Source organism: Schistocerca cancellata, chromosome 1 (genome assembly GCF_023864275.1).
Source record: "Schistocerca cancellata isolate TAMUIC-IGC-003103 chromosome 1, iqSchCanc2.1, whole genome shotgun sequence".
Classification (NCBI taxonomy): domain Eukaryota; kingdom Metazoa; phylum Arthropoda; class Insecta; order Orthoptera; family Acrididae; genus Schistocerca; species Schistocerca cancellata.
Window position 1 is genome coordinate 602,100,574 of NC_064626.1, and position 16,798 is coordinate 602,117,371.

Here is a 16,798-nt window from a genome sequence, read left to right on the forward strand (position 1 = left end):
GGATATTAAACACTTCCATGACAAAATTAGGAAACGTGAATTTTCTTCAGTTCATTTCAGTAACATTTTTAATCTGGCTGCTATAGGCGGTATAAATATATCTATCCATTTGAAAGCAGGTACAGAAGGTCAGTGGCATTACACTAACAAAAAGACACCGATACTATGTACATACTAAATCTAATTATTACATATCTGTTTTCGTGGTGCATTGGAACTTGCCCTCAGAGGGTACAATGAGACTGAAACATCTTCCAATTCTGGCCTTTCTCGTGCCTTGATTTTAGTGCACAATTAGACTTGGCATTACAATTGTATTTAGAACAATCAACAATTTTCAAAGGCACCTTAAAACCATGTAGTATGAAGTCTACCACTGTATGCTTCAAGACTGCCAAGAAGAAATTTGAAAAGAAATTAAGGGTGCAGAGTTTGTTTCTGTAACAGCTGACAAAACAAGTGATGCAGCCTTTGTTTTCTAGATAGTACTAATATCCTTTCTTCGCTTTCTTAGAAATTCTGAAGGAAAACTATTCATGTAGCATGGACCACTGATTCTTGTTTTCAAAACAGAAATGGATCTCACAGTTTCATTTGACACAGAGGACCTAAACTGACTGTGATTCTTCTTCATCAAGCCAAACACCCGCTCACACTCAGCACTGCTGTGCAGTAAATTCAAAATGGAAAGCATTAGCCTGGATAACCTATCGTACTTAGGAACACGAATGCTCATCAAGCGAGCCCATTTGGAATCATCTGTCAAGTTCTCACTCTCAACAGTAGCAGAGCCATCAACCTGCAAAATGAATCAATTTTCCTGCTGCTATCCTTTATTTTCGTATTGGAGACGTGTTTAATGGATTTAATATGATTTATTAATTCAATTCTTCCCCCGTATGCAATGTTTATATCACACAAACACATGGAACAGAACACGAATGTTTCATCTTTCCATGATAGCATAATACACAGAAATTCAGCAGAATATGAATCCCTAAAAGACTGATGATATCATTTCTTAGTTGAACTCATCACGAAAACACTAAATCACACAATAATATTGTCGGTCGACTTTCCATCAAATTTCAAACACTCGCATCTCAGAATAGCAGCTATTATCGAAAGTCAAAACTGAAATGCGATATGAATACAGTGAGCAGGAAAAATCTCTGGAGTTGAAAATCCGGAAAAAAAACGATGTTCATCCGGAAAACTGAAAGACTACCCCAAAATCCAAAAATCTTCTGGGAAAACTGGACAACTTGGCAGGTATGATTATTGTTGTGACAGTGCCACGAGATTTAAAAGTGCCGCTATGTCAGTACGCAAACACGGTGACAGAGGCGCTCCGCAGCTCGGCTGAGTGCGGGAGCGCCACCTACCTATGAACGGCGCCGGCCACATGTCACGGCACGGCAGTTGAGTGACAGATACGGAGTTGGTAGCATGAAACCCACTATTGTTTCTACGTTGTATATCCACGCAATTTATTAGTGATTTAAAGGTTACAACACTTATTGGCGACGAGGATGGGATAATTTTTTTCCAGCGTTGGGGAATTGTGCGTTCGTGTCTGGGCAGACATGGAACAGCTTCTGCAAGCGCTCATTGAACAACAAACACAGCTGACAGCTGCTATTCAGGTGTTGTCGACGTCGCTTACTCATCGTCTGTCTTCCTCTTCTCCGCCTCCGTTCCCTCCTTACGACGAGGCCGCTGAAGACTGGGAGGATTATGAGAAGCGTTTACGGCAACACTTCTTAGCTTTCGGCGTTGTCGACGCTCCTATGTGTAAGTCGTTATTTCTATCTTGGATTTCCCCACGGATCTATCAGGTGCTATCTCAGTTAGCCCCTCTGCGGGAACCTGCCTCTCTGTCCTTCCAATAAATGTGTGACTTATTGTCTAACTATTACCGAAAAAACACCCATGTCGTTGCCGCCCGCGTGGCGTTCTACCGGTGTCGTAAACAGCCCCATCAATCTTACCGGGCTTGGGCGGCGGAACTACACGGTCTGAGTAGGAAATGTCAGTTTGTCACGGACACTCATCATGAGTCTTATGCTGATTCAATGGTTAGGGATGCTATTCTACGGCTTGCTCCTGATAAAGAAGTTCGGCAACGTGCCTTACAACTGCCAAACCCGTCGTTGTCGGAAGTTCTAAGCATCGCTCAATCTTTTGAAGTGTCTCAAGCTGCTGGTGCGCAAATAGACGCGTGGTCTGATGTAGGCGCTATACAGTCCACTTTCGACATGGACAATTTGCCTGTTTCCCAGGGGACCGACGATGTGGCGGCGGTTCACTCACGTCAACAACGTCGCGTTGGGCCGCCACACTCGCAGCGAAAACAGCAGCCACAGAAGCAGGTCCGTTCCGCACTTCCTTCTTGCCCACATTGTTTCGTACAGCATGACAGGGCCGCGTCTCCAAAACGTTGGGCCACGTGTAATTCACATTGGCCACATTGCTTCAGTGTGTCAGTCCCCTAAAGTTCCTGCCGACGAGGACGAGGCATCGGACATGGATGTTTAATGTGTGCTTTCTCAAACAAATAAGTTGTTTGTTACTGTTCGTGTTCTGGATAAAGGCATTCACATGCAAGTGGACAATGGCTCTGCAGTAACTCTCATTAATTCTCGCACGTATTTGGAGTTGGGCTCCCCTCCCTTGTCTCCAGTTACGCGAAATCTGAGAACTTATAATAAACAGAAAATTCCTATCGTTGGCCAGTTTGATGCTTCCACTGCCTACAAGTCTGTTGTTCGGCCCCTCACGTTTTATGTGGTGGATCATGCGGGCACTGAAAATCTGTTCGGTTATGATGCCTTTCAGTTGTTTGGGTTCTCCATTGATGATGATGTGCACCTCATATCTGAGGATATTCCGTATCAACAGCTGGATGGATTGTGTTCTGAATTCTCGTCCGTTTTCTCTGCTGGTCTGGGTCGTGCCAAGGATTTTGAAGCCCACATTACTCTTAAACCTACAGCTCGTCCTAAGTTTTTCTGGGCACACCCTATTCCGATGGCGTTGCATGCACCTGTCAAGGCTGAGATAGACAGGTTAACAGCTTCAGGGATTCTCCTTCCTGTTACCTCCAGCGAATGGGCATCGCCAATCAAGGTGGTTTCTAAACCAAACGGGAGTCTGCGATTGTGTGGCGATTTTAAAGCAACTGTCAACGCTCGGAGCCTCATTGACACTTATCCTCTTCCCCGTCCTGAGGAGTTATTTACCAAGCTCGCTGGGGGCCAGTTTTTCTCCAAACTTGACTTATCGGAGGAGTACCATCAGTTGCCGTTGGATGCGTCTTCCAAGGAATTTCTCGTCATCAACACTCCTTGAGGGTTGTATCAGTACCAGCGGTTACCATTTGGTGTCGCTAGCGCGCCAGCCATTTTTCAGCGGTTTTTGGAACAGCTCACTGCTTCCGTTCTTGGCTGCATCAACTACCTGGATGACATTGTTGTCACGGGGGCCTCCACTGAGGAGCACCTTCGCAATTTGTGTTCATTATTTTGGGTTCTGCATTCGGCTGGGTTGAAGTGCAATCTGGACAAGTCACAGTTCTTCCAACCCTCCATTGTGTATCTTGGTTTCCACTTGTCCCGTGAGGGTATACGTCCTCTACTTTAGCACGTTGCGGCCATTACCGCTCTACCCCGGCCGTCTACGGTCAAAGAACTTCAGGCCTTTCTAGGCAAGATTGCTTATTATCACAAATTCATTCCATCCGCGGCGGCGGTGGCTCATCCTCTGCATCAGCTGTTACGCAAAAACGTTCCTTTCTGTTGGTCCGACGAGTGTGAGCAGGCTTATGTCCGCCTGAAGGCTCATTTGCAGTCGGCACCTTGTCTTGCCACATTCCGTCCGGGTCAGCACTTGGTTCTGGCGACTGACGCGTCACAGTATGGCCTAGAGCTGTTCTCACCCATCGGTATGAGGATGGGTCGGAACGACCCATCGCCTATGCTTCCAAGACCCTCAACGATGCCCAACGGCGTTACTCTCAAATCGAAAAGCAGGCGCTCGCTATCATTCATGCTCTAAAAAAGTTCAGCGTTTTTTTTTATGGTTCTAAGTTTCACCTCATCACCGACCACAAGCCGCTGGTCTCTCTGTTCAGTCCCTCGGCGTTGCTTCCGGATAAGGCAGCTCACCGCCTGCAACGTTGGGCCTTATACTTGTCTCGTTTTCACTATGAGATTCAATATCGCCCCACGGCCCAGCACGCCAACGCTGACGCGTTGTCGCGTTAGCCGATGGGCCCCGACCCGGTTTTCGATCGAGATGAACTACTCTGTTTCCACATTGATGAGGAAGAACGTCGTGCGGTCGAGGGTTTTCCGCTTACAGGTTCGCAGGTCGCGTCGGCTACTGCGCGGGACCCGGTCCTGCGTCAGGTGATCGGTTTTGTTCAACGGGGTTGGCCGGACAGAACCAAGAGCCGGGCATCGGATCCCCTTCGCAACTACCATGCCTTGCGCCTTCGTCTGTCTGTTCGTGAGGGTGTTGTTCTTCTGGCCACGGATGGCGCATCTCCACGGGCCGTGGTGCCAGCTTCTCTTCGCTAAGATGTTCTCAAACTATTGCATGAAGGCCATTGGGGGATTTCTCGGACTAAGTCCCTGGCCCGCAGGCATGTTTATTGGCCTGGTATCGATTCGGACATCACCCACATGGTCGCTGCGTGTGGTCAGTGTGCTCAACAACTGGCTGCACCCCGTACAATGCCCTCTCCGTGGCCTGATCCGGCGCAGCCATGGGAACGGGTGCACGCTGACTTTGCCAGCCCCTTCCTCGACACTTATTGGCTACTGTTGATTGACGCCTTCTCGAAGTTTCCGTTTGTTGTTCGATGTCTGTCGCCCACCACTGCGGCGACGACGCTGGCTTTGTCCAAAATCTTTGCGCTAGAAGGTCTTACATCCACGATTGTCACGGACAACGGCCCTCAGTTCTTTTCGCAGGCCTTTCGTGATTTTTGTACTGGACAAGGGATTCATCATGTTACAGCACCGCCCTTCCATCCCCAATCGAATGGGGAGGTCGAGCGCCTTGTCCGCACTTTCAAAAGCCAGATGAAAAAATTCCTTACTGATTTTTCTACTGATGACGCTCTGTTGCAATTTCTGAGTTCTTATCGCTTCACGCCTCTGGGTGATCGCAGCCCTGCTGAACTCTTGCATGGCCGCCAACCGCACACTCTACTGCACCTGCTTCACCCTGTCAGGCCTAGTACTGTGTCCCCTAGTGCGGGAAAATACTCGGTGGGCGCCGACGTGTGGGCACGAGGGTATGGATCTCGCCCTAAATGGATTCCAGGGGCGGTCAAGGCTCTTCGCGGCCGCCGGCTTTGTGAAATACGTACAGACGACGGCATGGTTGTTCGCCATTATGACCAGATGCACCCACGAGTGGTGGCCACGCCGGTGCCACCGCCCCTTCTTTCGCCTCCACCAGCCCGAGAAGCCAGTCCTGTCGCTGTTGCCGATCTCCCGTGCGTGTCGCTGCAGCCAACGTCGCTGCTGCTTCCGAGTACGCCGGAACCGGCCCCAGTCGCGACGCCGCCTTCTCCGGGACCCATCTCGCTGGAGCACACCCCCAGGTCCACGACATCTACGGATGCTGCTCCGGAGTTTTCACCCATCATCTCGTCCAGGAGGCACGTTCCACGCACAAGCTTCCGTCCTGGACATTTTCGACCATATTCTCATGTTTCTCCGCGGGATCTTCTCGGGGTCTCCCAAGAGGCCATGGATGTCTCCGCACTGTCCGTGTCTCCAAGGAAGGGAGAGAGTTTTTTTTTTCAAGGGGGGAAAAGTGTTGTGACAGTGCCACGAGATTTAAAAGTGCCGCTACGTCAGTACGCAAACACGGCGATAGAGGCGCTCCGCAGCTCGGCTGAGCGCGGGAGCGCCACCTAGCTCTGAACGGCGCCGGCCGCATGTCACGGCCCGGCAGTTGAGTGACAGATACGGAGTTGGTAGCATGAAACCCACTATTGTTTCTACGTTGTATATCCACGCAATTTATTAGTGATTTAAAGGTTACAACAATTATGAAAACAGCTGCCAAGTTCTGTGCTTATTCTTTTACATTTCCAGTCAAAGAGTGTCAATACTGTTTTTGAATATAGGGAAGATATTATCAAGTGCATGAATAATATAACCAATGGGGATATGTGATGAAAATACCACCCTGCAAGCCTGCAGCTTAGTAACTATTTTGAGGATGAAGGGTTCATTTTATGGCTCTCGTTTTTTCATAATATTATGATCCACATGGATATTTTGTATAATCACCTACAGAAAAGGATACTGACCCAACTTCTGCATAAAATTAGTTGACAGGTTTTGAGCACGAGATGACAAACTTCAGAGAACGTGTAAATGAAAAATTCAACATAATTGCATAAGCATCACAAAAGAGTGAGAACAGAAGATGGAGAATTGAAATGTTATCTACTATGGAAGGCAAAAGACATATGTGATGATGTACGTTCCAGGGTGAAAGAAAGATTCAAGTTTAGAGAACACTTAGCTGCAGCCTCTCTCATTCTACAAAGAAATTCACCATTAAATCTTCCAGCTTTCCAGAAACTTCTTTCAGAGCTGGTACTGAATGTTATTCTTTTTTGGAAGCAAAGAAACTTTGAACGGAGCTCTCTTTTTTATGGAAGAGAAGGTTTCAAAAGTATGTGTGCAGCTCTGTGCTTGCTAGACTGCATAGCAGGTTATAATATTTCTGATACACTGAATGAACTTGTGAAACTGTTGAAAGAATAATTATAATTACCATGGTCACATTCAGAAGAAGAACACTGTTTTTCATCACTGAAATGCATCAAAACCTTCTTACAGAATACTATGGAGCAACAAAGACTAGCACTTGCTGATTTTCTCACCTTTGTTAATGTTTTTATTAGTAAGCAAGGTGCACCACCATGTTTTCTGGTCACAATCCAACAAGAAATATGATTATGATTAAATGGAAATAAAAGAAACAACACCTATCATGTCAGGAGACAGTGTTTTGGTGGACAAATACTTCAAACAAGTTAGTTACTTTGTAAGCCTGGGCATAAATGCCTGAACAGCAGAATAATGAAACACTCATGTCCATCAAAATTCTTAATTATCAGTAAATTTATTACACTTTATTTTTAGAGCAGTGCATATGAGCTATAATTTTAATTGTAGAAACACGTGACATCTGCTTCCCATGTATCTCCAAATGCTTCACTATTACATCACTAATGTCAACACAGTTACAGTGATTAACACACACAGTTGTACACAGGAAATGAAAAAGTGCCAAAATGGCAGATACCAACAGCCAAAGCAACCTCAACAGATAAAGTTTTGTTAGCTGGTGGTGATGACTGTTCAAGGAGTGGCAATTTTGTTTAGTGGTTGCTACCTGTCACTTAGGAACTGTAACATCTATTCCACATTATAAACCCAAATAAATCTCAAATTTTATCTCGATCTCCCTTTCAATGTAGAACAAAGATTCTTCAAGTGTCTATTCGAGTAACATGTAATGATGAAAACAGGAAATGAGACACCACAACGAATATCAAAACCTTCTGAAAGATTAAAACTATGTGCAGGACTGGGACTTTAACCTGGAACGTTTGCCTTACACAATCAAATTTTCGATGGAATGAGCTATCCAGGTATGAATCATGGTTCATCCTTACAGCTTTACTCCTATTTGTACCTCTTTCTTACTTTTCAAACTTCAAGTCACTTTCCAGCATACGGTTTTAATTAGCCCGGAAGTTTCACATCAGTGACTTTCTTATGAAAAAACACTGCAAATAATAAAAAAATTAAGAAACACAGTGTAAATAATAAAAAACGACAAAATAATTAAGGAAAATAAAACTAGAAATAAGTTTCTGCAGACAACATAACAATATATTGTGTTTCTGATGGTTTTGGCAAACAAGGTTGAAATTCAATTAGCAATACTGTCCTCAGAAAAAAAATCAGATGTGAAATACAATGCTCAATGTTATTTCAGAACATGTAAAACCTAAGTTTCCTCAATACTTCACCTATAACAATAATTTACAATAATGACTGCCATTTCTCTTAGGTTAAATAAGACAGCTATGATTTGTATATCTGCGGTATATTCTCCTTTTTGAGAAACTGTCACACTTTTCATTGAATTTGCAACTACGTTATACAATATAGTTCCCGACATTTATTCTATTGTTATACATTGGGGATGCCCAGAAAGTAAGCCAATTTCCAGGTAGAATGGGAAGGAAATAGAATAGTTTCTATACTGACTTGTGGAGAACATCACTGTGCTTAGAGCTGTGACAGCGAGAATGCTACATTATTTTTCCATGTGACTATAGTAGTGTTGTAATGGAAAATTTCATCAAATGTGAAATCAGTGGCATAAAATCCAGGAGCTGTTGACATTCATCATGAAATTTGCATTTTATATAGCCCGAATGTGATGAGTGAAGTTGCTATGCATCAATAGTGTAATTTTTTTTGTATGTCCATCCTTTTGACGAAGTCTTGGGGCCACGGCCATTCACTACTGTAAGAAAATAAAACGCCTACAGCCATCCTTATGATCTAATTTATTATGTAGCTACCAGTTTCAGCACTTCAATGCGCTATCTTCAGACCTTAGTCAATGCCGAAGTGGTTATCACGATCCATATATATGCTGCATCAGTGGCCAACATAATTGGTTTACGCGGACTATCTGCAACTGTGATGCCAGCACTCCAACCATCAACTGCCAATTGACGGTTGGAGTTCTGACAGCAAACTTACAGATAGTCTGTGTAAACCAGTTATGTTGGCCACTCATGCAGCATACAAATGGATCATGACAACCCCTTCTGGAGATGGAGCATTGAAGTGCCCAATCTGGTAGCTACATAACAAATAATATCATAAGGACAGCTGTAGGCCTTTCATTTTTTTACAATAGTGTAATTTGTCTAAGAGCACGCTACATACATGGACAAGGAAAACAATCTTCAGATTATTTCCCACATTTCCTGGTTTAAAAAAAAAATTCCCAGGTGAAAATACACTATACTCCAGATGAAAGTATGTTTTTTCCATGCAAGATACAATATACTTTCCTTCGGAGGTGTAAAACTTATCAATCCTTTTAATGCTACAAATTTTATACAGCAGTGTAGAAAGTTACCTTGAAGCTTGGCCTTTTTACAATGTATTACCTTTATGCACCAAACACAAAAGTGCCAATAAAACTTTAAATCATGGTATAAATGGCTGCTCTTCTGGGACTGAAATTTTTCTAAGTGGCTGGTTCTCAAAGTGCTAACTTTTGAATGAAAGTCAAATGCTCAGTTATGTAAGAAATCCATCTCATGTTCTCACACTTAATTCATCTTGCATGAAAGAAAATTGACTTTGAAAATGATGCTTCTCAAACGACTCACAATATTTCCCCATGACCTTTTAGAAATGTAAAAAGTTGTGAAATCACACACATCAAAAGCAGTTTGCTGTTACGAAGTATTGCATAGTCCTCTTCCTAAAGCCCTTGACACATTTTGCTGTCGGCATACACTTGTGTGCACACTGTGTATTTTTGTTGTAAATGGTACATTTTCTTTGCAACTTAAATCTTAAATTGGTGTTATTCTCTTGTTTATGTTTTATTGCTACAGTATTATTCTGCAACAAAAGGCACAAGTAAAATTATTTGTTAGAGTATCAGTCTTTGCAAGTCAAAATACAGAAACTCAACTGAAAACTAGAACAATAAAAAATTCCCAGAATGCTAAAAAATTTCCAAGTTTTTCCCAGACGAAAAACATTCCTGCTTTTTTCACAGATTTCCCGCTCTAAAGAGTGGACAGATGAATGTGAATGACGCTGACGCCAATAGCATTTGCTGCCTGTCTGTAATCAGCAACAACTGGAACTGAAACTGACATAAAAATTTATGAAAACTTGTGTTCCATAATGTATCAACTGCTTTATTCAGATTTCCAGAGCATTCTGTAAGTGATCATGACTAAACTAGTTGAGAGCCACTAGTTCTGTGTTCGTTGAGTTCTGAATCGCTTTTTGAGAACCACAACACTCAACAGACGATTGCTTCTTTGTGCTTTCTTATTTGTTACAATACAGAAGATAAAGTTCTTCCGAACAGAACCAAGGCCAAACCCAGTCAGTCAGAGAAGTTATGGCTAGCAATTTTTGGGGCACTCCAGGAACCTTGTTTGTTGATTTTACGGAATGTAGAATCAAATCAATCCTGAAGTCTACTGTGAAATATTAAAAAAACACAGAGTAGACATTCAAAACAATTGGCCTGGTTATCTTGGCTATTGGTTTCTTTTTACAGCACAACAATGCTTGGTAACACAATGCTTGGTAACACAATGCTCGACAACCACAAGAACTGTTACACCAGTTCAAATGGGACATTTGTGAACACCCATCCTACAGTAGAGGCTTTGTTCCAAGGGTTTCCACCCCTTCATGCACAAGAAATAGTGCTCCACTCTGAACACTTAGACTAAGACTAAGTGCAAGATGCTGTCAGAATTTTATGAAGTGGGAATAAGTTGACTTGTCAGCAGATAAGACAAATGCTTAAATTTGAATGGCAATTATGCAGACAAGCAATACAAAGGTTCAGTTTTCAAAAATTTCCAATATATATTTTTGCCTATGGCAGTATTTATTTATGGCCTAGTAGAAGTTATTTTCCGGATAGTCCTCATATCTGCTTATTGCATTTAATTTTATGTAATCTGCATATACAATCAATCACAAAGACTTGCACTACATCAACATTAACTATATAGAAATGTTGTATTTGTGTTTTTTGCAGTGTATAAAGTGCATTACGTCCAAACTACCTTGTGCACTTTTTGTTATTATCCTAATAAAATGAAAAAAATAAATAGAGGAAAAAAGTTAAATATAACAGCAATTCACGAGATATATGAAGTATCAGTTTGGTTGTTGGATTATTTTACTATAATGGGTATTATTTTTGGGTTTAAACACATTACAAAGCAAACATACAAACAAGTGAACATAAATATAATTGTATTTTATACAATACAAATTAATATTTTTACACAATTTGACAGCCACAGAGGAAGGGAAGTGATATAAAAATAGTGACCAACAGAACACAATGAAAATGGATTGTAATATGATTCTAGCACATATTTTGTTCCAGAACAGTAAAGTACATTATAAGACATAAAATAATTAAATTACCTGTAAACTTGTGCTTCTAATGCAGCAATATCTCTCTGCCTTTCACTTTCTTTGCCACGACCAGCTTTACCTGGTTTGTTCTTGGCTAGCAAATTGGGATCTAATGACTTTTTCCCTTTAGTGCTGAACAGTCTCTGGGCCCTTTCTTCAAGTGTTCTGTGAAAAGTACAAGAAAATACATAAATATTTATTAATATAGAAACTGTTTAAATTACGTATTCCCAACATAAGGTCACTTGGTGCAGCAGAAAACACAAACAGAAAAAATATATGTTTCAGTCTATAGATGCCATCTTTTATTTTGCCTACTGCTGACTGGTTTCAGTACATAGGACCATCCTCAGACAAGCCTCTGGCATGCAGGTGCCATGCTGCTTCCCAAGCAGGTGTGTCAAATACTGCATGCCAGGGGAAGATGTGAGTATGATATGGTGTACCCAAACCAGCAACCAGTAGGCCAAATAAAAGAACTGCGACTAGAGACTAAAATACGTATTTTTTCTAACTTCAACTGCTCCGGCATCTGATAACACGAAGAAACAGAGACAACCCACCTTCTAATATTTCTGAAAAATAGTAATTTATTTAAAAAGGAGCATCCCAAAATATGGCAGCTGCAGGAGGAAGACAGGAGAATGTGATTTCACAAAAGACATTCTTCTGGCTTGCATTAAACATATAATAAATTCCAAAATGACATGAAAGTAATTGTTAAATTTTGAGAGTAAAATATGCAAATAAAGAGAAACACTTTGAAAATAGTATGAAAAATGTGTGTACATCATTGGTGTTCAAGCCAAATAACAGAGCACAGGTTGTTCATTTTAGAACTGGAAGGCACATCATCACTGTCAATGCACACAACCACAAAGTATTTGCCTTAAATAACAGAAAATTCAGTTATGTACATTGGTATGAAATTTAAACCTCCATTTCATTGTGACAAAACTTGAAAATGGTAAAAAATCAGAGGAAATATGTAGTACTACATGAATGAAACTGTCAATGGCAGATAGCAGACTAAAATATTTAATCAGTCATGGGGTATGCAACCTGCACATTTTTTTTTTTCTTGGTTTTGCTTTGAATCTTTCCTGTCTTGAATCAAAAGCTTTTATACTGCGTTACAATGTGGCATAATATTAAGACAAAGATTGCATATTGTGAACTGGACAAAAAAAAAAAAAAATTGACTTTTTATCAAACAAGTATGGTTGCATATTTACCCTCCACATTTCAGGCCAAGAGCCATAAGTGCAGATTTGAGTCGATCCAAACCTAGAGAAGCCAGTTCTTCCCAGGATGAGAAAGCCGAGAGATCAAGATGAGCTCCAACATGAGTAAGAGCGCTTCCAGTTTCTTTCTGAAAGCAAAGAGAAGGACTATTTTTAAAAAGAGGTGAATGAATTTTGATTTACAGTCGAATGAAAAAGATTAGTAAATGTATGGTCATAAAAACCGTACCCTTATCATATCAAGAATAATATCAAAACATTTTTTAAAGGAAAGAGTATGAGATACACATTTTATTCATTTTTCTTTCATTAATATATTTTATTTTGTTGTATTCATATTTTCAATAAACAGTCGGTTTTGTTTGTTGAAGAAGTGACTTACCGGCCAACCAGGGAAGGTTCCAGCTTCCCATTGTGCATTAAATTGCTTCTGCACATTTTCCATCTCAGCATTTATGTCCAGCAATGGCTTAATTCGCTGAATATAGTCATGGAGGTAGTCAAGCAATGATTCCAAGTACTTTCTATACTCTGAATTTTTTCTATCTTTTGGTATGTCAAAAAGATGGTCAAATGTAGTCAGGTACGTTATGTAGTCCACTTTCTAAAACATAAATCTTAATTATAAAAATCCATTTCTTACATTAGCTGTATATCATCAGACAGCCATAAAATACAAAAATCATGGTTCATCATGAAACAACTTATGAAAAATTGCACACTTACCTCTATACCCTTAAGATTGACGTACTTCTCATAGCATTCATGGAGGTCAAGATATTTTCCATAACCTTCTTCATCCGTAAACTCAACCATGTCTGTGAAGTAAGTCATGAGAAATGTATTAAATCTGCGAAGGACATTTGGAAAAAGGAATAGCAATCACCATATTAGGTAAAACAACAAACTTATTTTTCACATTAAGCAGAAAATAAAAATTTTTACAATTCAAAATAGTATTCAACAAAAAATGAATACTTATTTTAAGGAAGCCAAATGTTTTATTTTATTCTACTCTTTTTTTTTTTTCAGAAAGCTGGATATGGACAGAGGTGATGCTACTAGCATTTTATAAACAATGTCGACCAAGACGATGTTTTCTATTGACAGCACTCAAGTTTGATGGCCAAAAGCCAAAAACGAGAAATGCATAAAGAGGAAATGTGATAAATGAAGCTATGAGTTGGTCCATGATAAGATGCGCCTATCTGCACACCAGTTAACTTGTCACAACGTTTTAAAAAACTGAGTAAGGTACCATACCTAGTTTTCCTTTATGTAACAAATTGCAGGATTTGAAAAAGTCATAGTACTGTCTTGAGCTGCTGGTATTATTTACACACGTTACAACAGTTTCAGTCATCTAAGCATCATCATGTTCCTATAAACCAAATAAAATAACACATAAGTGGCATTACAGGCTTAAACTGTAATGTGAGTATGTGACATTCCCTTACATTTATGTGTTGTTGTTGTTGTTCTTCTTCTTGTTAATATTTACATCAGTAAACAGATCCATGACAATTTAAGGCTGTAATGTTACTTTTGTATCATTTTATTTGGTATACAGGAACGTGACGATGGCCAGGCGACTGAAACTGATTGTACAGCTGTGGGGCAACACCTCCTGAAAAAATTGCTCTGGTGAACGTGTGTGTGTGTGTGTGTGTGTGTGTGTGTGTGTGTGTGTGTGTGTGTGTGTGTGCGCGCGCGCGCGCGCGCGCGCGTGCACAGGCGCGCGTGCTCCCATTTATTACATCTGCAATATGAATAGTATCACTTCCAATTTTCATAGTTAATCTCAACATAGAAAGTTTTTGTGCAAATCTTCGGAAAATTCCAAATAAAAAAGTTTTACATTAATGTTTTTTCTTCAATGTATATTTTTAAGTTATATAAAGTGAAAAAGGACTCTTGTTTGGTGTAGTAGGTTTGTGAGTACAGTGATTGCTGCCAAACAGTGGTAACAATTATTCCAGCAACTTATAACCAAACAATACAAATGTATAAGATTTACTGCATTCAATATTGATTATACCACCAAAAGTCAATTATCTCACTAAAAAGCAGTAATCATTCTGGGCATGAGGGTGTTTCTAGCAGATAACTGAATTTTAGTGCTGACTCAATATGACCTACCTAAGTCATCTTTGCAATGAATTTATAATTTAAAGGGAATTTTCATTATCAACATAAATGCGCTGACGTTAGACTCACAATAAAATGAAGAGATGAAAACTACATCTAACACACACACTATTAAAAAACTAAGAAAGGAGTCTATGATTACACTCTTTTCACAATATACCTATCTACCTACCTTTCAGATATGTTCTAAAAATATTATCTCAGAAATTAATTCCTGTCAGCAATAAACAACAGAAAATATCCTGACAGCAAATTTTGTGAGTTGCCGAGGCCTTTGATTGTGTAGCGCGTACAATTCAGCTTGGGAATCTAAAATGTTACATCTAATGGCAACTTTCTTGCATGGATAGAGTAGTCTCTTCATAATAGGAAGCAGGGTGTTACAGTGGCCAAATGCACGGCAGGAATAAAACTAAACTCGGAATGGAGCAAAACGAGAGTGTTCAATGAGGTTCTGTTCAAGATTCACTCCTGTTATAACATATGTAATTGACTTTCCACTGGGTGTATAAGCGGAAAAACACACACACACACACACACACACACAACACACACACACACACACACACACACACACACAAATCCCGGACTTTTCCCCAAGATCTCCTGGTTAAAAACGCACTAGAACTTTCCTGCATTTTAGAAAATTAAACTCAGCAAGGAAGGGAGGAGAGAGGAATGTGTTTTGGAAAGATCTTTGACATGCAGCAACATTTATGCTGCATATTTTTGTATTACGACATGCTGCATATTTACGGAAGTATAAATTCAAATCCCACCAAACACAACATGTTAATTTCAGAAGAATTGAAATAGAGATCGCAATGTGCTATTGTAACCCAGTAATAGCTAATGTCATGTGATCTCGTCAGCCAATGACAGCAGATATTCAGAGCATAGGATACATACATGATGTAGTCAGCCAATAGCAACACCACTGTCAAGTAACGTACACACAAATAGGAAAAGTTAATAGTTTAAATAAATGTACATAGAGTAGCTACATGAAAAGCTAAGTTTCACATATAATATTGGTCTTGAAGATTAATAAGCTACAGAAAAAGTTAAGCTTTCAAATATAACATTGGTTTTTTTTTTTTTTAAGAGTGTTTTACACTCTAAGATATATCACACAAATATGCCAGTAAAATTTTAAACAATGACATTAATGTCTGGTCTTCTGGGTTTGAAATTATTCTAAGCGACTAGTCCTGAAAGTGTTAAGTTTCAAATGAGTGTCAAACGTCCTGTGCTTTAAGAAATTCATTGCACGTTCTCACACATAACATAGTTCATCCTGTGTAAACGAAAATTTCCTTTGAAAATAATAACGCTTTTCAAAGAACCATTTGCAATATTTTCCCACAACCTCTTAGACATGGCTTTGTTTCAGCAGCTGCCAGAGAGCACCAGAAAACAGCTGTTACTATGCCTGGGCAGCTACGATGATGTAGGAAACCCGTATGTTTGTACACATACAGCATTAAGAGATCTTACATGAAGTCATAAAAGAAATTGGACACCAAAGGATACTCCAAGTGCATAGGAATTTTGTAAACCATACTAAAATGCGTAATTCAGCTTAAAGGACACATTTGTATGTCCAGATTCACAATGAAGTAGGTCCCAACCTGATACTAAGTTTTTCAGTGCGCTTCTTGGAGTACAAGTACTATATTGTCTCGTATTTGATTCCTTATTATGGCATAATGCCATACGTCCCAGAAGATAAGTGCACTTGAAATTCAGTGAACAGCTGAAACTAGCAAATAGTGTGGAATGAAACATTTCATTTCTTATAAATTGACTGCATCTGTTGAAAAGATGAATAAAAGCCGTATTTATTGAGCAAACCAACAAAAATAACATCATTGCTGTGCAAGGTGATTAATGCTTGACTACCAAAAATGTGGAAATAAAATAAAATCAGAAAACTGAAACTAATAACAGCCTTCTATAATTATGTGAATGTATTTCAATTCATCTGATAGCTCCCGACAACAGAAATCCGTTTGTTTTCATTTTACATGTGAACTGTAAATGAAGAGGAAACAGGACATAAGGAAACAGCAAAATCACTAAATACAAACATGTCACTATCCCCCACCCCTCTAAAACCCAGACTGCTCTGCGTATATGTGAGTCTGGCAGCTT

General features: G+C 40.2%; 1 protein-coding gene across 1 annotated transcript in view; it reads right to left on the reverse strand.

The window, feature by feature from the left end:
- LOC126182444 (splicing factor 3A subunit 3) overlaps nucleotides 1-16,798 on the reverse strand; it is an 81,459-nt gene that overhangs the window by 20,172 nt on the left and 44,489 nt on the right. Inside the window, exons 5-8 of the mRNA XM_049924850.1 lie at nucleotides 13,223-13,314; nucleotides 12,879-13,100; nucleotides 12,488-12,624; nucleotides 11,262-11,417 (exon numbers count right to left, since the gene is read on the reverse strand). Of these exons, the coding sequence (XP_049780807.1) occupies nucleotides 11,262-11,417; nucleotides 12,488-12,624; nucleotides 12,879-13,100; nucleotides 13,223-13,314 (607 nt within the window). The remainder of the gene's footprint in view (nucleotides 1-11,261; nucleotides 11,418-12,487; nucleotides 12,625-12,878; nucleotides 13,101-13,222; nucleotides 13,315-16,798) is intronic.